The sequence below is a fragment of the Phymastichus coffea genome, unplaced genomic scaffold, assembly GCF_024137745.1.
Source record: "Phymastichus coffea isolate CEN01 unplaced genomic scaffold, Cenicafe_Pcof_1.1 PCOF00058, whole genome shotgun sequence".
Classification (NCBI taxonomy): Eukaryota; Metazoa; Arthropoda; class Insecta; order Hymenoptera; family Eulophidae; genus Phymastichus; species Phymastichus coffea.
Window position 1 is genome coordinate 1,076,478 of NW_026706869.1, and position 24,779 is coordinate 1,101,256.

Here is a 24,779-nt window from a genome sequence, read left to right on the forward strand (position 1 = left end):
TTGCGCGACCGAAGCTGAAATGCAATCGGACTGTAACCATGAAATTCGCTGATTTTGCAGTGTATTGAAGTCGTGTCAGTATTGTGGGCACAGGCGCACCGACAAATATATACTTGCATTACAAATGTGGCTGTAAATGTATTTTAATTAATACTTTTTCTTTTAGTGATTTTCAATTCTAAAAAGATTTTATCGTGGAAATTGTATGAATGCCCCGGCGTCAATCGTGATACCGTCTTCATTAAAATGCTTCTTCAGATCAGACGACGAGAATTCCGCTCTTGAGCGCTCAGAACGTTCAAAGCAAACCGTGAATCAAAGTAAGAACGAAATAGTCAAAGTATCTTCCGCTCCTCCACAACTCAAAACGCTTCAGGTTCGCACCGAGTGGAATCGCCTCGAGGAGACAGCTTTGGTCTCTTCGACTGTTACTTCAACAGGCACTGATTTGTGTCGCTTAATAATAGTAACAATGGATGGGCCCATAAAGAAAATCATTGAAACGACGAATAGCCGTTGGGATTGCATTTTGCGGCCAAACTGTGAGTAAGAAAAGTCTGTCAGATCATGCAGTGACCATTACACAACGTTTTCGTGCGGCCTTGGTGCTTTTACTATACAAAAATTAAAAATTTGTAATCATAGGCAACTTGAGAACAACACAGTTTACTCTTTCTCTCTGACTGTGTGCCTTGACGAAATGAATAGCGAGCGATTATGATAATTGTTTACGGTGAGAAAAAGCTTAACTGTGAGAACTGCAGTTTAGCGTGGAAGAATTGCAGGTTTTAACGATTCGTCATTACGAAAATCGCTCGTTCTATTAAATCAAATATGCAATTAGAGCCTTACGGTTCCGCGCATATTAAAGATACATAACGATGCTCTTGAAAGATGAAAGGTTCGTCAGCGCGCTGAACACTCCGCGAATATTCATAAACATGATTATAATGGCAAAATCATAAAAAAATCCACATTTCATGCGAGTAGATATTAGCGAGCACTGATAGGCATTCCTCTGCAGTTTTTCATCGTTAAATTGGCTCGATATAAATATTCCATTAACGTAAAAATGTTTATCAAGGCTACATTGAAATCTTCGGTTGAACGAAACGGAGAAGCCAAGAGCTCCAAGATTTCAAAATTCTACGAAGCCGCATTCGTATCGTGCCTTTTCAATATTCACATCAGTCTTCGTTGCGTTGAAAAACTCAAAGTTAAACCCCAGTGAGTAATTCTCCTATGAATAAACCAATTCACTCGGAGAATTAGCGGTAAAAGAACAGGTCTTATTTTATTTTCATTTTAAGCGCGGCATAAAAAACAAGCCCGCTTCCAAATAACTCTTTATTTGGAAGTGGGCTCGCTTTTTATGGGCTAATTTACTGCAACGCTCAAGTGAAGATCGCGATAAGTCTCGAGATTGTTCAATGTATTTGCGCGAAAAATCGCATAAGCATATTGCCAACTTCATTATTGGTAATTAAACGTCTGGTCAGGAAAAGAAATTGTTCTCGCGTGGTTAGTTTTTTCGAATAATTTTCGTTTCTATTTCGTATGCCTCATGAGTATTGACTTTTTTTAAATATTATCGATTAATTGGATTATCAGTCCCTAAATTTTTTTTTTTTCATACTCGAATCCTACAACAAACTCACTAGCTCACGCGTATCGCGTTTCGTGAACCCTCGACAACAGGTCTGCTGCCACCAGCGAGCGCACATATAGCTTTATGTTCACTTGACCATCGTATTCGAAACATAAGATTTATTGGATTTTAACTATTGATCAACGTAATTGAAATGTAAGACGACCCGAATTGCAAACGTCGGTCTATCACAGCCGAAACAATATTTCAAGTAGTCTGTACGACTGTAGAATCCACCTAAGGCTGAATCTCCGCGCGCTTGGCGCATGCGTGACAATCACCTGCTCATACTTTCAGTCAACATGGCGAACAGCTGTGCCGTCGGCGTCGGTGCTCGTGCACGTGGCTCTGCTAATAGACGCGATTTTTATCTATTTTCAATAGCCGTAATTAACTATTTTTCGCAAAAAATCTCTCAGCTACGTCAAGCGCTGGGCTTGAACACATACGAACACATTGATGTGGGGATAACGCTGACGTAGCGGCAGGCCCACTTTGCAGTTGCTCTCCCCGCGAATACCTGGTAAATATTTGTATGTTTCTAGCAATAAGTTCAATTACACTTTAATGTCCATGCGACAGGATCGCTGAAGGCTCATTTTTCACCTAATTTATCGATTATCATACAGTTTCTATGCCGATCATACTTATATGATGCTCTCTACTAAAATATATTGCGCCTTATTCAAATTACAGTTTTTAGTATAATTATGCTACACGTCAATTCCATAAAACTCTAGTATTTTTGCAGTTTTGTGAATGTGCCTTAATTATTAGCTTGACGTTATATTTATGCCTGTGGAATCCATACAATACAAGAATTTCAGCGAACTCTTCGTTCCATTATAAAATTGGAGTTGTAATAATCGGTGTAAACAATCGCAAGTTCTTTCTCGCTTGCGATTTTTGTGCGCGAAGGAAAATCGGATTCAATCGCTATAGGTAAAGAAATAATAAAACGATGTCTTTTGATCGTTTTATCATTTCTTTACCTACATCTATAGAACCCAATTTTCCTTCACTCGTAATCGCGGGGTATTTTGTTAATGACAACGCTATCGATTAATTTTTTTATCGATACTTCTTGACAAATCCATAATAACGCTACTCGATCTACATTGTATCAGTGGTCGAGGCCCTTGTCTGTATGAAAAGAATCAAGCACAGGAAAATCGCAGTTGACGTCGTTAAGAGACAGATTCTGATCAATAACTCCGGCTCTAAGTCGCTGTGATGATTCTGAGCAATAGCTACGTTGATGCCGTTATCGTTGTAATTTTCGAAGATTTATCGAACAACGCGATGAATAAAATTGTCCCTCTAATTCATTATTTCGTTTTAATGACGCCAACTCAACAAACATCGATAAGTTATTTTTTCATGAACCCTTGTGAAAAATCGATAAAACATATAAAATAGCGTTACTTTCAAAGCGGCTAGTAGCTACTTTGACCACTATAGCTTATTAGCTCATTGCTCTACAAACTGAAACTGCATTTTTGCAAGATATATACTTGTCATTTAACATTGTGCACCGAATTCGTACTGAAAAATTACCGCGATACTTTTGGTTGCGAACGTAGGACGTGATGCGCTTTAGTTTTGTTGCTTATCTTTACCCCTACAAAGACACTCAAGTGCATTCCTGAAGGTAGAGAAACAATAACAGACAACGACGATCGTAAGCCGAAAAGAAGCGGGAAAGAATGAAAACGAAATAAATTGCAGCGTGAGAGGGGAATTGAAAGCTGATACAATAGGGTAACGCATAAACAATGGATAGTAAATCGGAGCAATATCCCGGCAAATTAACATTGCGGCGGAGTCAGAGAAATCAAAGCATCCAAGTGCGTTATCTCGAGGTTGCAATTAAACCTACAGAGAAGAGAAGCCGCCGAAAGTACGGGCCTTTGGAATAATCGGGCGAACACTCTCACGCTTCTTCTTCTCGCGCGAAAAAAACGTCGAACAAAGGCCTCCTTCCCGCGCGTCTCATGCAAATGCAAGTGCTACTTGCCGGCCTTGGGCGACTTTATCTGCGCCCTTCGCTCGGACAGCTTACCGTCTTTTTTTCCTTTCTTTCTTTTTTCGTTTTCTTGCGCCATAAGCACACGGTAAAAGTGAGCATGGAACATATGTGACGAATGCCGTGAAAAAACTATCGCGATTCACCCTACCGTTTTATCGAATTTTCATATTGCGCGTCTTCTCTTTCTCTTGGCTTTCTGATTTTCTCGTTTTAAGAACAAACGGAAACTTAGAAAACACGTCGTCGCGCGTGCGTGTGGATACCATTTTTTTGCCGATGGTAGCTGTGCGAGATGGTGCTGATCTTGAATACTTTTATCACGAGATTCCTCAGAGCCTGTAGTGCTTAGGGAAAAGAGCATATAAATCACGTCAAAATAGCCTTCAAATATTATCGTTTTATGCAACTTCAATTAAAATTTAAGACTCGCAAAGGTATCTCCTCAAGTGGAATAAATCATAATGTTATTATTATTATATATGTTATAGCGATAAATATATAAAAACATTGCGTGCATACACAAGCAAACATATCTCATATTTTGGAGTTGGCAAAATTGAAAATATCCTTTTTTCTTAAATACCATTAAAGTGGTATTGTGAAATTGAGTTCTTAGTGTGCGATGTGCGGATGCCGATGAAATTGAAACATTTTGAATCATGCAATCGACAACATTCTGCTTATTTGCATTGACAAATTCGTTATTATTACATGTAAAAATTCCCAAACATCCACTTCTTTCGTAAGATTTGTTCGAATTCACGCTGAAATTTGTTGAAGCAAGTAAACACGGGAGATTCGGCACACGCCGCTGCATTTTAATATCAACAATTGCCTGTTGCAACAAACGTAAAAGAAATTTATCTCTCAATAGTTTTCCCCTGAACGTAACGTGTTCTAAGCATGGATAACTTTCAAGATAAAGTTACGCAAACTTCTCCTCACCCGTGTAAAAAGATATTTCGGCACAAAGTAATACGGAGAGCTTACGTAAATTTTACGAATGTTTTTTGCTGAACGAAAATTAAAGCACTATTTCGAATAGTAGAGCCCTTCGTCACTCATCACAACGATAAATCGCATAGTAGCGGAATTCGTCTGTGGATCGTGCAATTGTATATACACATAACGCGAGATCGATTTGCATTGAATGCCATAAGTTATCCAGCAACAGCAGCAGCAGCAGCAGCAGCAGAAGAAGAAGAAAAGTCGCGGCTAACGGTCGTGTGCGTGCATCTTGATTAATGATGATGAGGAAGAGACGTCTTTGGTTCCGCGCGGTTGACGTCGAGTTCTGCTCTCGCGTACAGTCTATTTTATGATTTATCAGGCATTTCATCGACTGCTCAGCCTTGCTGACTTATTGTGTACGGGTATTGCGACTATTATTACGTGTCATTTGCTTTTTGGTCCATTTATAGGCACTCGCTTTATTTCTCGGACGACATTTTTTTGCATTTTTCCAAAATTCGACAAGTCATGCTCGTTTTATGGATCAAGTTTACTAATAATGATCGACGATCGTCCATTAAACGGAAGATATGTTTTCATGGAAGATTTTTTTCGCATCACGAAATAATCTGACGATCGCAAGCGATTAATGTCCATGTTACAGTCGACATGCAACGGTAAAGTACTGCATACGGAGAAATTAATTAAGATATCGAGTCCCTTTTTCCATTTCCCCCACGCCCCTTTCTAATCCGCCTCTCCCTCTCTATTTCTCGGAATCGTTTTCCCATGTCGTGCTATAAATTACGATTTGCGCACCACTGTAAAAAAAGGGCTGTAAAGTCGTGCGCTACCGTCGACACGCGCCCCCATAGGAAAATGTGACGACGATGAGCGATGAAAAGCAAGCCTTTGTTTTCTTTTGATAATGGAACTGTGGCCAGCGATCGTGAATGCCTTCATCTCTTGGCCTTTGATGATGACCGTTTAATGCTTCAGCTTACATTTTCGCGTCAGTTTTCATTGTGCGCCAGTTATTATGCAGAGTGGAATGAGAAAATAGTGATGAGCAGGTTATCTTAATTATTTCCATTAAACAACTTCACGTCGATGCGCGGAATTTTCGTTCGGTTATCGATGTGTGTTTGATTGAAAAGTACGTTACATTAATTACTTTTACGGTGTACGGCAATAATGTTGCCTATGCATTTTCCAACCACATTTGAAACGAAAATTCATGAATTAGTGTCTGAATTCGAATAATAAGTTCTATCGGAACATAGTAAGAACCAAACGGAAAAAGCCATCAAGCTTGCATGCAAATCTCGTCTGCATCGTTTAACTATGAAACTAGATTTTTCCAACGGTGGCAATCCAATTTGTGAATGAAGTATCAAGCTTGCAAATACACATATGGAAAAGACCACGGGGCCATATCCGACTCTCCTTCACTAGCCACTTAATCCGCAATTCTCTTTAGATTATCTTTGGTTCTGTAACCTTGTTGATCTCGATATCGAGGTGGGAGACAGAGTGAATCCGAGTCCGGAAATGACGAGCGATGCTATCTTCATTTTTTTCTCAGACATGAAATGTCACTGCTTGCACTTTCACTATTTTTAATTATAGTCGTCACCGCGTGGTAATTGTATTGCAGGCTTTCCGCCGCTATAACTTCTTATCTTAGTGTGCACCTTCGACTCTCCACACAATACTCCATATAAAAATAATTCTGTGGTATTTTTTATTCATTTTGAAGTGTATTTGATTAAAAACATAGCCAAGTATTTTTGTTTGCTTTTGAAATAAAGAAAAATCTGTTAGCTTGAAAAATAATGATTCGTAATTGAATATTAATCTAAAGCGAAAAGCCGAGCGAACTTCTGTCTCTCTCGTGACCTGTAGTCGCATTCCACAAAGCTACGGAAATAATGAAAAAATCTGCACCGTCGCCACAAGTATTTGGAAGGTACAATATGCCAACAGATCAATTCTATCACTGGTCCTAGTCCTGGACTAGCCAATGTCGTTCCCTAAATAATTTTGAATCTATGCTCATTGGGGGAACCCCTTATTTCGGAGAAGGAGCAGATAACTATAAAATGCGAACGCTGCGTGAGAATGCCTGGTTTCTAAAGTAGCTGTTCTGTACGGTCATCGTCTTTCGGCGAAGTTCGATACAAAAGTATCGTATAAAATATGTGAATACTAGCAAAAGATGAACGAACAAACGATGACAGACAACACGACGCTGGACAACGTTGGAGAGTACTTGCCTTACGACATGCTGGAGGTCATTTTCAGCTTGTTAACCTTTGAGATGTTGCGCATCGTCGCTCTTATGTCCAAGTATCATTTTTTGCTTTTTTGCTATTGTTTTGTCAATATCGTTGAATATTGCTTACGATTGGGATTTTTTTTCGAAGGCTCTGTGTTTGCAATTTTTCCTCTTTGCTCTGTAAACGAAGTTATGAATGTAATAATCAATTGTCAAAAGATCGTGGCATCATGCGGCAACGAGGAGCTCGCGCCCTACTACCAGTGCTGTACAACACGGAAAACTCTCAATTTGACATTAGTGATTACGCGAACGTCAAATCCAACACCATAATGATCTGCTCACCACACCCACCACAGTTCATTATACATACTTCGATGGATGCAGAGTTCAAAAATGAGTTGAATTTTTCTCTTTTGAAGTTTCACAAGCCTTTTTAAACAAAAAAAATCTCTGCCAGTATTGAAAGCATGTAGGTTGTATAGTAATGGTGAGTATCAAACATACGATGACAGACATGCAGGAAGTGCAAAACTCTGAAGGGCAAACTTGTTGCGCAGGAGCCAAACCACCGGTAAGAAACCAAATAATTAAGCTCTGCTTGCCAGGCGGCGTGTTGTGCGTGTACGATATCGTCGAGGTGGCTCGCAAAATTATAAGGAACCTGCACGAGGATACTGAACATTTGTAGTCGTAGCCGATCCTCGCTTCGCTCTCATGCTTTAAGAATCTTCAAACGGCTGTAAATATCCTCGTATTGTTAAATTGTCCATTCCGAGGCTTGACTCTGAGAATCGCTTGTATGCAGCTACGCCAGCAAAAGGCCATTAACGTGTGGGGAGGCACCATGGCCGAATTCCAAAAGCGCGACGACGACGGCTATCCGCAATACATCGACGTCCATAGATTTCTCGGTGTTTTCTTGCATGCGCCCGGACTTGAGTCCACAGCTTAGTCCTGGCCATCGACAACGACGATAGCATGCCCACTAAGTTGTCTGATTTCCGACGTAGCTTTAAACTCAAACGCCACAGTTTGGGATTAATGTCTGGACCAAAACTCGTCGAAAATGACGGATACATCACTTGTTACCAATCTGATAAGATAGATATTTTCAACCTTCGTACGTTTTTTATTATGAATGCAACTATGTAAGCTAAAGTGAATCCTACTTTCTAGTGTTTATTATGGCGTTCTTATATCACGTCAGAATCATGGTCTGCGTTTTTATTTTTTAGATAAAGATTACCAGCTTATACATCATGGTGCCATATCAATCGTGACAATGACTTTCCATTAAGTTTACAAATTGCCAATATTATTGTACATATATTCGACTTTTAACTCAGTTTTCAACGCGCTGCTCGTTCATTTTAATCTCTTATGCAGATACCGATTTCTAGTTGTCTTCGAACAATAAACGTTTAATATATTTTTAACAGTATATACATTCACATCGCTTCGTTATTGTACGCTAATAAATAATTTCAACTGGTCATTTATATCAGGTGTGTCATTATTATACACTTACGAAATTATTAAAGTCCTTCGCAACTTAAAAACTGATCACTCGAACTCTCGAGCGGGGATCAAAGTTCCGCGCTATTCGTTAATCTTGGCATTCGACGCAAGTCGGTTATAATTCCATTCTAATTAAAACTTCCCTTCGTCGACGAGCTCGGATTATCGTGATCGAAGAACAGCGATGACAAAACTACTGATTGGCTCGTTCGATAATACATTCGATAATTCGTGAACCGCGAGTTGAAATTCCAAAATAGCATAAGTTGAAATAGATTGTACGGCATTAACGAGCGAGAGCTGGGGAATCGATCGAACGTTGCTGCACGGTGTGATAATTTGAGTTTAAAAGCTCATCAAAGCCAATAGAAACTGGTTGAGTAGCGCGCGGATGAAATTAGCATAAAAAAAAAATGGCATCCGGAAAAACCAGCCGCGCGACATTAAAGTCCGACGCTATCTCTGATGACGCATGACAGCGCGCGCGGTCATTGGCAACTAGTTCTGCAGTCGTACCTTTGATTTTGCTACCCACGCAATTTTTCGCTCGCTCTTTTGTTTTTTTCCTCCTCTTTTTTCTTGCTACTTCTGCGTACCGCTGCTGCGTGACGGGCGCTACTATTTTTTTGCAATGCCTATCTGCGCTGATAACTTGCTGGAAATGTAGAACTGCCGTGTTAGACGTTTGCGTTATTCAACTGCTTGCTCATTCGTTGTCGTTATTATGTCTCTTTCGTAGGCACCATTGGTTCAGCAAAAATATCGAATGAAAATCTTGGCTGGTTGAAAGCTCGAGTGATGAAAAGTATGTGTTCTCAAGTTGGCATTGTGCGCGCACAGATCGAAAGCAGAGGGGAGATTGAGCTTTGCGTCGCCGGCGAGAAACGCGCCGTTGGCGCGCGACACTACAGGGAGAGAGTGTGACAATTGTCGGTCTAATCGCGCGGTTACGCCAGACTGCGGCGGTGTAATAGCTTGCTCGCAGCTCATCCGCGACGACGACTTAGAGACCGGTAGTGTAGCGAGCGGTTGATACGTCTCGACGCGGAGAGAAAGAGGTTTATCGACCTCGATGACGGCACTGCATATATACTCGCGCACCCGTTAGCCGTGACGACGTCTTTTTGCCAGGGAGCTCCACAGAACAGGTGTGGCTCGTTTCTTTCTTTTTTTTTTTCTCTTGCTTTACTTTATCCGACGTGACGTCCGCGAGTCGTCTAACTCTTTCAACGATCAATTCGTTTGGCTAGAATTTTCTGTTATAGTTGCGCGCGCACGGCGTACCGTCGCGTGCGTTTGTACTGCGCATCGTGAATAGTAGCTTTTTCAAATACTCGACCATCAAGAGATTTCATCGGGCCGTGAACTTGAATGCTTCGATGAATAGTAGTTTTGCAATATGTCACTTTCATAAAATTCCAATTAAAGTTTAATTCAGCTAAGCTTGCCGAAGCAGGATTGCCTAGATTGAAAAGGTGCTGCATGCATGTGCGAACTTTTAAGAGTCATGGGAAGCGTTTTGATCATACAAAGTATCGAGCCGTGAAATGAGATTTTTTTTTGCCCAATTTACGTCGAGTTTTGAAAATGCCAATTGAAACTCAGCAATATTCGTCGAAATAAATGTTATCTCCAATGCAGTAATTTCATTCCCACGATGACTCAGGTTTTCCCAAGTTGTACTAAACTGATTCATGAGAGATCGAAAAATACCCTGAAAATTGTCATTAACTGCATGTAACTCGAAAGGAAGTGAATGTTTAACAAGCTGCACCATGGTATAAGCAAATAATCCCGCTCGATTTCTCAATTGCAGCCAAAGCATATAAATCCTTTCAACATCTTCCGCCACCCACGCCCACTCTTTCCCCGCAAGACACTATATATATATTTACACATACATCATCTATTGCCTCTCTCTCTCTCTCGCTCAGTCGAGTATCTCTCGAGGGAATTGGCTTCTGGCAAACCGTTAGCTTTAGCCGGTGGATAATTGGGTGAGGTCTAAGGCGTGCAGCAGCAGCTGCTACTTCGCTCTTGCTTCCGTCCGCAGAGAACAATTAATTAAAATCCCAGGTAGCTGCTTTTTCCAGAAAGACTACGCATCTGTAACGGACGCTATTGTTTTATGTATCCTCTCATCAGCTCTGTCCTATAGAGTTTGAACTCTCGTAATTGAGTATACTTATGTTGAAAGTTCTGGAAATTAGCTGCCTCATTGCCGACAGGCAGAATGAAAATTAGTAATTTTCACGATTAGACATCCTTGTGATACCCGGCTAACACACCCATACGCACCTACTTTTTGTCCCATTTCACGATCTTATCCGAGAAATTAACCGCTCGGTTTGATCGATTATCCGACAGCAGCTTTTGTCAATGACGGAGTGGCATTTAATTACACTCGTGGGCGTGACGCCCGCACCGCTAGTTGTATGCAGTTTTTTCCGTAGAAAATAAGGTGCTGCCGTCGTTGCGTACTTCATTGATTATTTTTAATGAGTTTGATCAAATGTATGTCGCATGCGACTCTATCTCAGAAGGCAGCGAGATTTCTTCGCTGAAATGATTCTTCTATCGGTAACATTCCACGGAAGAACCTAGTCAGAATGGTTCGGTTCATCTATCAGAAAATTCCAAAATCATCATCAAAGCGTATCAAATATCGAATTACGCAGCGATTTATCATCCATTTCGACAATAATATTAACAGTTACTTCAATTCCGATTCCAAATTCAGAGAGGCAGTGAATGGAGAAAAATAGCTTGAATGATTTTTCGATGTCACAACGATTGCGAAACGTGTTTCATACACCGAGCAAACAATCAAAGAAAGAACATAAACCGATAAACAGTAGATGAGATTGTTGTTTGAGAGAAACAGTGCAATTGACGATGCAGGTGTGGGATGACGCGTTTAATTGGACGATAGCATAACGCGATATCGAAACGTTTACACGAGATGTCGTACAGTTCCGTGAGAGAAAACGCTTTCTTGAACCGCCAAACCAGTTGTCTAATAAGAAACGCAAATTATACACCGACGACGTGCAGACTTGATAGCCTCTATCGGATTTACATTATAGATTATATCGAACGTTCATATAAATTGTATTTCTTATCGACGTGAAAAAACATTTATTTACAGGCGCAATTCGTCCTCCAGATTTGAACACTTGTCCTCAAAAATGTGAAATCATCGATGGAAAAACAAACGAAAAGTGCTGCAAATTTACAAGCAGAACGAACGAAGTAAAAACCTATATCAAATTTTCAATTTTTTTACCGACAGAGTCGTAACGTCGCGGACGTACTTGAATTGACGGCAAAAAACATACGAGCCCGCGTACAGCTGAATCGCAGAAAGTGCAGTAAACGTGCAATAAACACAGAGGCGTATATTCATCTCTTTCTCGAGGCGTCGGCTAAAACTAACCGTGACTTGACAGGACATTAGTGTCTTGGCAATGACTCAAGAACTTTTCGATCAAAAACCTTCCAGATAGGAAAATTTAAGTATACCCTACGGACATTGAATCGAAAGCTGTTTTTCACAGGCGGATGAATTATTAATAATGCCATGTTTACCAAACGCATAAATTATGTGTTAGATAAACTTTGACGAGAAATTCCAAACTCTTTTTTGGCTTGATGTATTACTATCGTAAGAAGCGTATACAAAGACCGAATTAATGTAATGGAATAAGGCCGGAAACAATGGGAGCTTAGCTCGAGTAAAGTGAAGAGGGCATGTAAATATCGGCAAAGAGAGGAGCGCCAAAGGCATCGTAATTCACTTTTGAAGAACGCGCCCGCGCGACTGGCTCGCCGAGGCACTCTTTTGCAAAGTCGATCTCTCCGCGTGATTGAGAATTTGAGGTTGGGCAAGCAAAAATTACCTAGTTCTGCTTTTTATTGCAGGTAGGTTGCATTCGAAACTTAGCTCCTTTTATTGTGGCGAGAGACACTTTCGAGATAAAAATATCAAAACGTAACTTTTTGAAGGCACACGCAATTCAGATGTATATTTTTATGACTTGGCTTTGTATAAATGAGTCGAAGATGAATTACAGATGATTATTGGATAGACGTCATTAACATTTCAGTAATGGCTTTTATCAAGCTCTGTAGATAACTAAAATCAAGTGTAAGGAAAAAATCTCTTAGTATGGAGCCTCGGTAGCAGAAGAGCGTCCGAAACAGCGAGGAAACAATGAAAATCGACTTGTCGGCAAACTACCGTACAACAACATAATCTCAGCTCAAGCAATATTCTCTCTAAGCGGCGGGAGCTTCATAACTTGGAAGCCTCGCGAACATCGGGATTCGTTTATTGGCTATTGTTGGGTTTCTCGCACGCCGTGTGAGTAACGATACCCTGTAAATAGATGTATATGTAATGTATTAAATGTCATGTTCCGGCGTAATAAAGCACCGCGGCAGCTGATCGTTGTACATGCAGTGCAATCAAGACACGTTCGTTAAGTAATACGAAGGCATATACATGGAACACTGTTACTCCAGGGACGAAGGATCGGACAAATATTTTCGATGCACGATGTTTTTTGGCTTGCTCGCCTTGGGGGTGGCTGTTATACAATCTGAGAAATGTTCACGAGGTTTCGTTCTTCTGTCGTGTCGAGACTTCATTTTATTGGCAATTTGTTTTAGACGAACAAATTGTAATTCAATTCAAGGCAATTAAGAAGCAAATGGATCCCTCTGAAACTTGTCACGTACTCTTCTGGAGAGTTGGCTCGCCGCTTATAAATACACCAACGCAATTGTGAAATTTTCTCGCAGCAAAGTCCACCAGACGGCTACGAGTTCCGCGCAAGCCGAACTTTCATCGGAATTCAGATAGAATACGAAACGAGCCAGCGTTCATGGACAATCGTGGTGCATTGGAAAATCGTTGGCGAGTAATTGGGCTATCTTTATATTGCGCGGGCGGCCGGATGCGTGACTTTGCGTTCGCGCAAGCTGTTTTGCAAAAATTTGCGGCCGACATAGCACTCGAGAGGCGACGAGGACGGGTCAGTTGAACTTGGAAGGCGCTAGTGGTTGGCCAAACGCTCGTGCGCGCATGTATGCGTACGTGTAATCGACCGAAGTTGGAACTTGACGATATATTGCCGCGGGCTACAGTCGGCCTCGATGTCTGTATCGGTACTTGCACGCATTCTCTCTCTTTCTCTCTCTCTCTCTCTTTTTCTTTCTGTTCCCACCGGTTTTTCGACGCAGCACCTCTCTAAGAAACTGTATAATCGGGTCTTCTCTCTACGTCATCTTTTTGCTCGTTTACCTCTCTTTTTTTCTTCCGCTCTCCGCGGTGTTATGCCAGGTAGCTTCTATGTTTACCTTGTCGTTTTTTATCTCTCTCTCTCTCTCTCTCTTTCTCTTTTCCGAAACACGCGTTTACTTTTTTTCACTTGTACAGCGAAAATTTATAAACTCAGCCGAACAATTATACGAGAGAGGCAGCAGTGAACGATGATTTTGCGCAATTTACACGTGACTGTAAAAAATCGCGACGGCATAAGAAAGTTGCTTGAAATGATACGACACGTGGGATGAAAATTAGCAGTTCGGAAGGAGATTGACGGGCAATTAGAGAAGCACGATAGATACTGACTGGCGCTCCTCCAGACAATCGTTATTTAATTTGACTGGCGTCGTTGCACCTCTTGTACAATTGAATTTGTAATTGATTAATTTACTGTCTACTTGCTCCTGTCACTTATCAATTAGATAACGGCGTTGATACGTGTCCAGAAGAAGAGATTGAGTATCCTGAAATTTGTTAGCGACATTCGAGATCGCTTGTTTAATTAATTCATCATTAAGTTTCAATCCCCATGATCCGACTGGCTACCGAGGACGCAACCGTGCAATTACGTCTCTCGTCGAATATGCATACTTGAAGTCCACTGCTCGACAAATTATCAATTTGAAGCGATCTACGCTCGGTACACAATGAGAAAACGAAAAAGAAGTCGCTGATAAAGAAAAAACGTGCCGTTACGCTGGCGTTCGGGGCAGTGCCGCAAGCTCCGATATGCATAATCACAGCCGTGGTGCGAGGGAAAAGAACGACCCGCGCATTTTTATTCCTTAGCTCGCGCGATCTTTTTCCTTTTTTTCTCATGCTCGCCTCGCGCGCGCTAGAGCGGAGAAAGGCGTCTCCGCAGCTCCGCAGGGGCAGAATCTCAAATTGCTCACGGTTTACGAGCCCATTGTTGCTTTTGCCTCTTTTCTCTCTTCCCTGCCTCAATTGCACTTTTGGCCTTTCGGGACGCTCTGGTATGTTTTGTTTCTCCCTCTCCAATCATCGCGCATCTCCTGCCTTATTCTTCCTTTTCAACATTGTTTACGTATTCTTCGTTTACGATTTCTTCTCATTCGTGAGATTACCAGTGCGTCTCTTAGTAGACCAAGGTCGCGTTCAAATTACACTTGCCTTTTCCATTTAACAGTCTGCGCAAAATAGTACAGCACCGCTATCAAATCAGCAAACTTTGGCAGATTAAGCCACTGTCACGTAATAAAAATGCCGAAAATGTCCGCAAATTAGCGTCGCTGGCTCGCTTTGTCAACAAAACTAATGTTTCGAAGGGGGATTTGGCCTCTTAATCATCAATAGTTTCACAATTATTACGGGCTTGAATAAGTAAGCCAGTTTCATCACTGGAGCTTGTTATCTGCCTAATACTGATATTTTGCAAGCGACTGCAGTCTAGTATCGATTCCAACTTGTTAGAAAAAATCCACGATGGAAAACAAGCTCAGCCAATCAATTGCAGCCACACCTACTGGCAGCATCGAAGGCTCTCGTTTGCACATGCCCAAGCTCGAATGAAGCTGATATAAGAAATCGAAAGCAATCGAAAGCGGCAGCCGCAGCCGCCAGCCTATATTTGCCAGTTTAGTAGCTGTTGAACAAATCCAATGCACGATCACTCGGAGCTTGTGCTATCCTGCTTTCGCGCAGTCAGGCACATCCACGATGATGCGCACCGCGAGCAAATATAATCCTGCGCGCGCGCCAAGAGAGGAGCTCGAGCGAAGCTGCTGCGTCATCATCATCATCATCATCGTACTTGGAAAACCACGTCCGTCGGAGACGTGAGCTCGCACGCGCGGATATGCAATGGAACGCGCACACGTGGCCGCGACGAATCCCATTTCGCGCTCTGACGGAGGGATGCGCAATTTGGTCGGCGAGGGGGAGGGGGAGCGCCGGCGCAAAATCGCATTATACGTTGGCCCCGTAAACAAGGCCTACGCGCCTAATGCGGTTGTGCTCGCGCATCGCGGGCTGAAGCTTCTGACGCGTGAGCGCGCCAAGGATGCGCGCATGTATGTATCTCCGACGCTTTTCACAGTTTTCCAGCGCGCCGCGTGCTTTGCTTTCGCGCGTTTCCTTCGCTGCCAGCAAATTCGATGGGGGAAATGGAAGATGAGCTGCTCGCAACGAAAACAGTCGGATGCTCGTTCGGACGAAGGCTTTCAACGAGCGAGCAAAGACGTACGGCAAAGTCAACGGAGAATAGCGACATTGAGCGGAAAGCTGTAAGATGAGCTATCCGACCGGCTGGAGAACGCTGAGCCGGCGCTAAAAATAATCGCTTGTGCGCGCGCAATTATCCACGGTTGTGGTTGATCGGCGGTCATTCATTGTGAAATAGGCTCTTCTCTTGTGCCCGTATCGCGAGCGCCGGGCGAAAAGTCAGATTGAAGAATTACACGCGCGACCGACGTGGGAGAGCTGTGCGCGAGCTTGTACACCTTGGGACAGACTTTTCGCGCTTTTCAGAGTTTTTTCCTTTTTTTCTTTCCACCGCCAATTTCGGAAAAGAAAGCCGGCACGACTCCAGATAATTACGGAAAGATACGCGAAAGGAGACCCGCTTCTTTCGACGAAAGGCAAGAAAAACGTGAAAATGACATGTTTAAAAATTTTAATGGCAAGAAAATGGTTTTGCGCAAGCTCTTACACACAGACCGGAAGCAAGAGAAAAAGAGTACATAACAACCCACGTATCTCGGATAAGCAAAACCGCCTTGTAGTCGAAATTGGAAATTTCAAATTAAAAGAGATTCAAGACGCGAGCGAATTAATCACCGGGAGATTTGAATTTAATGAAACTGTTACGCAACGTTCGAGAGCGCAAGAAAGAGGCTAAAAGGAAACCAAAAGTCTGTGGTACACGCATACGAGATTTCTCTTTGAAAAACCGCAGACCATCGAGACGCTTTTATATTATGTAAATCCAGCTCTGATATATGCGGTTTTTTTTCGCGCGGACAAGAAAGACGGAGATATATAACGTGTGTATCGATAGGTGAGACTTTTTAACGACTCTCGTTTTTCTTTTTTTTTATTATTACTGTTCTTTTTTTCGTTCGCGGAAAAAGGCTGGAGTTACATGTATATATGCATGTATACGTCGGACACGAAAGAGCCGATCGTTAACTGAAAAATCCGCGCGCCGTTTCGGGGCAAAAGCCAGGCTCTCGCTCTCTGTGATTATCCGTGATTTCAAACACTAGGCTTTGTTATATGCACATAGATTGCGAAATATCGCAGGCTCCCTGCGCACTTTCTAAAACTCGACTGTTACACGAGGGGGAATTTCAGCCGGCTTTTACATTCAATTTTTCGGGCAAGAATTACAAGGTGTCGCAAATTGCAGGGAGGCGGGGAGCTATAGGAAAAATCCGCGTGGATTTTGTTGCTCCGCAGGTGCTACTTTTATAAGCGCGCGGTAACGCCGAGCTGATTGTTATTAATTAGCTGCTCATTCGTTATTCCATTTCCTGCTCGCATTGACTTCGCGGCGCACGTAGCCGGGTAGAAACGTTGGTTTGATGCGCGTTCGCCGCGAGCCGCCTCATTTGCATCATTAACGATTCTAAGCCAACCAACAATTACCGCGCGGAGTGCACACCGAATGCCGCTCGCGCTCGCTGATTGTTTTGCACGGCTCTCGGCCGTTACGACTTGGTATACGGTTATGCGAATCCGTATCATTCTCGCGCGTGGAGAACAAGAGAGAAAGAGAGAGAGAGAGAGAGAGAGAGAGAGAGAGGGAGGGGGGACACTGGCAGCCCCGACGTGATATCAATTGCGAATCAATGCGCGCGGCGCATAAGAAGCGAATCCTCGCGCCAAACAGCAGTGGCAATCAGACGGCATGAATCAGCTGAACTTTATCGGACTGAACCCATCCAAGGTAACATCCTCGTTTTCTCCACTTTTCAACTGCGGCTGCAGTTTGGTTTATATAGATACATCAGATTGAACTTTACAAAAGCGCAACTAACCCCCCCCCCCCCGCGAGTGCATCGCGCATACCGTTACATCTCTCTCTGCGTTTGTCTTCTCGCGTTTACAGTGGTAGCAGCGAGGTATTCCACACAAACAACTCATATCGCGGTTGCGTTGTAACGAGTGCGGGCTGCCCGTTACGTCGAGCCGTTCGCTCGGATTTGTTTATGGGCCTTCCCGCGAGACGGCAGAAGCCCACGAGAGATTGCACTACTGCACAGTGGTGCGGATATTCTAATTTCCTTTCTTCCGTTTTAATTGCCAAGAAATGCAGACGTCGAGTATTCCGTTGATCTTCGCACTGGAAGTGTATAAGGTCAGTAAATGAGAACCAAGTCATTTTTAGAATCGTAAAGGCATGGTCGCACGACCTCTTTCTCTCTATCCGTCTGTCGCGTGATTAACCCGCGGAAACGTGCCACCGACTGTTTTATGCATGATTAATGAATTGAGGTCTGCGCGAGCTTTTCGGATTATCGATCCGAGCCCCGAGCAAACGCGTAATAATTGACGAGGACGCGGCGGACGAGCTGACAAGATTCCGCGCCACTTTCGTGCGAGGCATTATTCAAGAGCGTCCGTCGAGATCACGCGCAAGGTTGACGATTAAACAGTCAGGCGATGCTTGGATATGCGCAAGAGTGCTTGTCCGATCGACAGAAGAGCCGTTGGCGCGTCATGCGATCGTTGCGAAATAACGAAAAAAGCAGGCGCGGGCATAGACGAGCGTCGCGCGGATACGTGCAACGGTCAAGGTTGCGCGGCCGCTCCGAAAGAGAAAGCGCGGCGCCGCTTGTGTCGTGCGCGCTTTTCGACGACGAGGCGCGATCCGATCAGCTGTTCGCCAGTGCGTGCACGCGTTGCGCCGTCGACTTACCGTTGCTCGGATTTGGCTCCGGTGCACGGAAAAGAGTCGAAACTTGCAGTCCGTCCAAACAAGCAACGAAAGCACACTCCGAGTCGGGAGGCGGATAAGTCCGAGCAGGTACGTGCAGGAGGGAAAGCCTCATCGGCGTCGCGTGTCGTGGAGCGAAGAAGCCTCGTCTGACCGTCGCGGCGATCAGCGAGAAAACGAAAGACGCGCGCGAACAATGGCGCCGTTGTATCCGAGTCGCGCGTCAGGACCGCGCTCGAAAAACGCGTCTCGCTTTCGGCGTTCGGCTGATTATGCGAACGCGCGCACTCGCACGTTTCCTTCGCTGCGCGGCAGTCGCGTTACAACGCCGACGAAGCCGCGCGGAGAAATAAACAAGGGACGCCCCGCGCGACGCCCGGCTAACATAATTAACCGGGCGATTATTCACGCACTACCCTCTGCTACGAGAAACAAGTATAAACGAGCGCTGAAAATTACATCGCTTTTATAATCGCAAAGTCATTGCACGCGCCGACGACATTTTCATTATTAGCCGCTGATTTATCGTTGATGGCGGAGCGCGCGACCTTGAACGCGCTTTTTGCTTTTCGATGTCCGCCGAGAGAGAGAGAGAGAGAGAAAGAGAGAGAGAGAGAGAGAGAGAGTGAGAGCCGCACTGCTGCTGCGCACTGATTAAAATCGCCAAAGGAGTGCATCGCGCGTAACGAGACGTGTAATTCAATTTCGACGTCGCTGGCTTTTCTTCTTCTCTGCTGCTTTATTTTCAAGACATAGAGAGAGGGAGGGAGAGCGTTGCATCTTACGAGCGTGAAATGACTTACGGTTTCGCGGGCACATTGTTATCATTTCATTAGTTTGAAGAAGCAATCCTATTATATCCGCAAAAGGGCTTAGCAGTCGCGCGCAAAAAAGCATTTCGCGCTCAGTCACTTCCAGTCCAATCGTTTGACGAGAGATTAATCAAAACACGCGTGCCCGAAGCGGACAAGCTAGGGACAAGCGCTGTTTGTAATATCGGCCGCGGTGAATTCATCTTTGTGATGGGTTTTGCGCGCGCGCGCAGTTGTGACAGGTCGGCGACGCATTGCCCAGCAAGAGTTCCCGATCAATCGCGACTGATCCGGCAGAACGGAGCCAACGATCCTTGCGATCTATTGAACCACATTGCCGATCAGAGGCTTGGCGCGAGCAGCAGTGTTGACGGATGGCGCTGCGGCCGTATTACCCGCGGTGCATGGTATCCTTAAGGACGTATGAAATTGACGATAAATCACGCCCGAGGCAACCTTATCGCAACTAGGATAACAAAAGTGGCCAGAGGGACAATGCGCTCGAGAACGCGCCAGCGGCTGGTGTGCCTTTCTATTCCGCGAAATGTCAAGGTTAGCCTGTCGCGCGCTCCTTGAGAATACATTATGCTCACACTTTGGCCTGTCTCGACAACTTTTTCCCTCGAGCATGTCGTGCCTTTATCGGGCCGCGCTTTTTTCTTCCGCGCCGTGTCACGACAGCACGCTGGCCCCGATAAGATTTGGTCACGTGAGCTCGGATCGGCAATTAATGATTGTGCGCGTGACATATGATAAACGCGCGAGCTTTCCACTTCGTACGCGCGGAACACGAGGTTAGGCGGGACACACGATAACGGATAGCGATGGATTCGAGCGGATATGTTATGAAGAAACGCAAAGCCGCGTTTAGATTGATGATTTGCCATTGTAATCGGCTGTTGTCCGCTTGTGTTGCAGATCTGGCAAGGGATGCACAGCACGCAGCCGCTGGTCATTTGCAAGAGAAACTTGAGCTTGCAAGCGAAGAAGAGTCTTGGCGGATCGTATGCGAGAAGGAGGCCGAAACCTCTGTCCTCGGAGGTATACATAATTCTTGATTAAATTTGCTCGGGTAAGAAAACTAAAGCCTTCAATTAGAAAAACGATCAACGCGTGCCGGTCGAGATACCAGCTCAAGCCAAATAACTAATCGCGGGTTAACGGATCTCATAAGGTGTCCGCTACTGAAACATGCCTATGACGATGATGGCCGTGTGCTATTGTGACGAGAGAGGCTTGGCTCGTTAGATTCTCGACGTTCAATCGGTGTGATCGGAGAACAATCACTCGACCTTTCTTTCTTCTTTTGACTTCTGCCTCTGGTGGTGATTGGATCGCTTCTCCACGCCTATGTTACGTATTTATATGTAACGCATCTTTTCATAGGCGATACAGTGCTTTTATATGATTCGTCAAGATTTTATCGTTTGCTCGACCGCGTTTTCTTGACCAACTGGAATCTTTCAAGTAGTTTGCTTTCAGCAAAACTGTTCCTCTTCGCGAGAAGAACATCCGAAAATTGAAACGTACAGTCACAATTGAAATGGACAGTTGTCAGTCCGTCAGCTTTATGAGCAGTAAATCAGCGCCTCTCGGGCGACAATAACTCACGCCGCCACGACAACGATGATGGAAGCGAAAATGTAATATAATTGACGTTGCGGCCGGTGCAAGCACACCTGTCGCGCGCGTGCGGCGTCGGCAAGCGATGCGCGCCCGTGGAATGCACACGCGAGTCAAGTAACATCGCATCGACGATTGATTTTGGCGAACGCGCGGGGGATCACGGTAAATTGATCAGCGCTCGATTATGCATACTGAGCGCCGACCGGAAGACTCGCTTGGCTTTTAAGCTGACGGTCCTCGACTCGGACTCTCGTGATGAAACGATTGCGCGTGTGTGCAACAGGTACTAACGTGCTACCTGAAGCAAGAGCACGAGCCGCCATGGACGTCGTATTTCGTGCGCTACGCGGACGTGCAGAACGATCAACGTGGCATGTCGCACTTCAATTGGCCCGTAGGCACGAGCAACTACCACGTATTAAGGACCGGCTGTTGGCCCTACATCAAGTATCACTGTAGTCGTAGACCCAAGCAGGACCTCACTTTCGACGACACGTTTTTCAAAGCCATTAAGCTCATCAATCTCGGTAAGGACGTTTTAAGATATAACGATTGCAGGGCTCCACGGTGCACTTTCGCAAGATGCTGCAGACTCTTCCACTTTTTCTCGTGATAATAAGTTTTTTCGCGACACTTGTGGATATTCACGAAAATCGTAACGAATAACGTTAATGAGATACCCATAATGATAATGGTTAATTTCGCTGGAGAGATTTCGCATTGACGCAACGAGGCACGGTGCAAAGTCTGAATGAGAACCGGCCCTTATAGTCGATACATTCACATCCGTTACCTCTTCTGCCTTTTCTTTTTTCCGTGACTTTTACTCTCGCGAGTATGGGCTCTCTCCTTCCCGATAAATCTTCGACTCAATGGAAGCTAAACTTAGAGCGCGCGGATTCTCCACTCTATGAGAATGTCCATTCGTTTTCCCCTCGGATTCCGCATTGCGACACTCGATCATCGCTCGCGTGCGTTCGGAACGTTCCCCTGCGAAATAATGCTCGTGTGCGTTTCTTACGCACTAGGAAGCTATTAGTCGACGATCGGAAAAATTTCATTTTTCTCGGTTTGGGAGAAACGATCTCTCTGGAACAACCATGTTATTCTTGGGGTTTTTAATACGCTCGGATAGCTGCTCGTCGGGTATTTCGAAAGATGAAATTGTATAATAATGCATGAATAAGTAAGTACGCACGGGTGTACCTCTTCGTACTTTCTTCAATCCCAGATACAAAACTTTCCATGTGTACACGCGGAGATGTAGCGGCCAAAGAAAACAAAACAAAATTGGAATTGCTAAGAATATTTAAACGACCATTATAATCGATGCCGATTTCACCTTGTTACTTATTTTCCCTTCTGCTTGCAGGAATACCAACTCTGATGTACGGCTTGGCAGCGACGCAGCTTATTCGGCATTCGGAGCTTGTCAAAACGCCACACGGCGACGTGACTATTTTCTTTCTGCTGCCCGAGGACAAGGGATCGCAGCACTGAAGCACCAAGCTGGACGCGTTCCCCGCGTAAATAGCGTGTCCTTTAACAGAGGCGCAGAGAGAAAGCTACGTGCTGTCTAATCGATTCTCGAAACTCCGAGAAAACTGCATCCGCAGTGCCAAGCTCGAGTTGTACGTGCGCGCGCGATACATCCACGTCGCGCGTGGTGTAAATCAAGCGCGGACAAACCTGTACATAATTAGCCGTAATAAATACAGCCGCTATCGCCGTAAATTAGCGTACCTTAGCGCCCAGCTGAACTTTCGCTTATTTACAGTTGGCCGAACCCTCGTCGCCTCCTACTTGCTGTCCGTTCGGAAATAATCGCAAATAAAGACCGACTCGGGCAATTAAACTAGCCTCGCGACGAACGAAAGCTCGATTCTAATTAGTCGAGGCGCGCGCGCGCGCGCACCGCCGACGAGAGGACGAGCGTCGGCGCCGCTCGAGCTCGCCGCGCTCCAAGAAGAGAGCGTCGCTGCCGAGGTGCGAAAATCGCAGCGTATTCAGAGACGAACACGCGGTACGTACGGCAGCGTAACGCTCTGCACCGAGATGTGGCCGCACTATCACGCCTCTCGCGCGCGCGCGCCCATAAAAATACCTCGGCGCGTACGCCGTGCAGCGGGTAATCGGGGGCGCCTGGAATTCGCCTCTCGCCATCTCGAGAGCAGAGACAAAGGAACAATCGCGACCCCGAGCTCTTTTTATCCATCGCTCTCTCTCTCTCTCTCTCTCTCTCTCGCTCCGTCTCTCGTAGACTAGGTGTGTTCGCGCCCGGCTATTTTTTCTGTCGTTTGCGCGTCGTCGTACGTATGAGTAATGGACCGCGATGCCTTCTCGCTATGTTAAATCAGGGACACGAAACGTCAAGCTCGCGACGAATTTACGATTGGCCGTAAACAAACAATATGCTGTCCCCGATACGCGTGTCGTTTGACGCAGCTTTCACCTGCTCGTCGAGAATTAATAAAAAAATTGACGCTTCGTCGGTTGTTTTTCTTGTACTCCTCGTGGGGTCGAAACATTTCGTGGTTCTATTTCATCGTTAGCACTGTATATTAGAAAGTTTGAAAGGCAGCAGACGCAAAAAGCCATTTAAAACAGGTTATTTACGATACGTAGACGATGATTAAAAGTTGCCGAGTGCGGCTGGCTTGCGGAGTCTTTATCGAGGCTCAAACTCAATTTCATTATCTACGATTCGCAAGTGTGCAAGCTGAGTAACATGCAGAAATTCGATTAGATACTATCGAGAACTTGACTTTTCAAAGATGAGCAAAAAATTTAATTCCGCAAATGTCCAGCAGTCGTAAAACACAGGCACAGCGAGGGGTGGAGGACGATTTAAATGCATCTCGAGCACGCGAGTTGAATGAAGATCGCCGGTATTTATGCCTCGCGCGCCAAGTGAAAGAGAGAGGTAATAGCCCCCAAGTCCTTCTACGACGATGCACTTTAATGCAGCTGTAAACGCGGCGACGACAGAAGCTATTATTACGAGCGCGACGCGAATGATGCTTATTTATAATGCATCTGTTCGAGATGAAAACGGAGCAGACCGAAGCCTTCGCTTGTCTGTTATCCCACGAGCTATGAATAGATAAAACGAGAGAAATATCGAAATGTCTCGCAGCGAGGCCGACTGAGTCGATCCGTCGATGTATGTGCACTTCCGCGTTGTCATTTTCGCCCGCTCGAAGAAAAGTCTTTTGTTCGCGAGCGCCGCACGGGATAATTGGCGTCAGTCACGGCGGAATCGACAGGGAGATCAAAGCAAAGCAGTCAAAATAAAAAACGCAAAAAGGCCTCGGTCACAGAATCACTTTCACTTGGCCCGAGCCTTAGGCATTGTTTGCCACGACACACACCAGTTTGTAATCATTAGGGTAGTCGATGTCTGTATTGTGCTACACGGCGAACGATTGCCGACTCGATGGCCACTCACCCGTCCACAAAATACTGCCTTCGCTTCCTTCGTTCCATCCGTGTTCTTTATGATGATTCACCACACAGCATTAATTGTCTATTATCTCGCAGCCTTCTAATCGAGCGAGCATCGCGCATTATTATGCGAATCGCTTCACCGTTCGAACGGACGATCGCGCTGCTCCGAAGGCACGTATCGCGTGTCGCTTAGGCGCAGGTGAAAATCGAAAATGCGCGAAGCGAGGCAACTCGTAAATCA

The 24,779-nt window shown here is 44.7% G+C and overlaps 2 protein-coding genes across 6 annotated transcripts in view; one reads left to right on the plus strand and one right to left on the minus strand.

Annotated features, from left to right (window-relative positions):
* The window catches only part of LOC131666298 (cadherin-99C), a 104,472-nt gene that overhangs the window by 51,635 nt on the left and 28,058 nt on the right, over positions 1 to 24,779 (minus strand). The window lies entirely within an intron of this gene.
* Positions 1,974 to 22,825, plus strand: LOC131666300 (uncharacterized protein C15orf61). Of its 4 annotated transcripts, none has more exons than XM_058938837.1 (4): positions 1,974 to 2,171; positions 20,384 to 20,506; positions 21,375 to 21,618; positions 22,464 to 22,825. In XM_058938837.1, exons 2-4 carry the CDS (start codon positions 20,396 to 20,398, stop codon positions 22,589 to 22,591), a joined length of 483 nt encoding a protein of 160 aa, XP_058794820.1. In that variant the 5' UTR covers positions 1,974 to 2,171; positions 20,384 to 20,395; the 3' UTR covers positions 22,592 to 22,825. The 4 variants fall into 4 exon arrangements, with proteins under 4 accessions (XP_058794820.1, XP_058794821.1, XP_058794819.1 ...); XM_058938838.1 differs by lacking the exon at positions 1,974 to 2,171 and adding an exon at positions 17,640 to 17,663; XM_058938836.1 differs by lacking the exon at positions 1,974 to 2,171 and adding an exon at positions 17,955 to 18,074.

Excerpts from the sequence above, each read along its gene's own strand:
- LOC131666300 (XM_058938836.1), top strand. The coding sequence starts at position 18,027 with ATGCAGACGTCGAGTATTCCGTTGATCTTCGCACTGGAAGTGTATAAG. Across the intron at positions 18,075-20,383 it reads TCGCACTGGAAGTGTATAAG|ATCTGGCAAGGGATGCACAG; the intron begins GTCAGTAAATGA and ends CTTGTGTTGCAG. Across the intron at positions 21,619-22,463 it reads CATTAAGCTCATCAATCTCG|GAATACCAACTCTGATGTAC; the intron begins GTAAGGACGTTT and ends TTCTGCTTGCAG.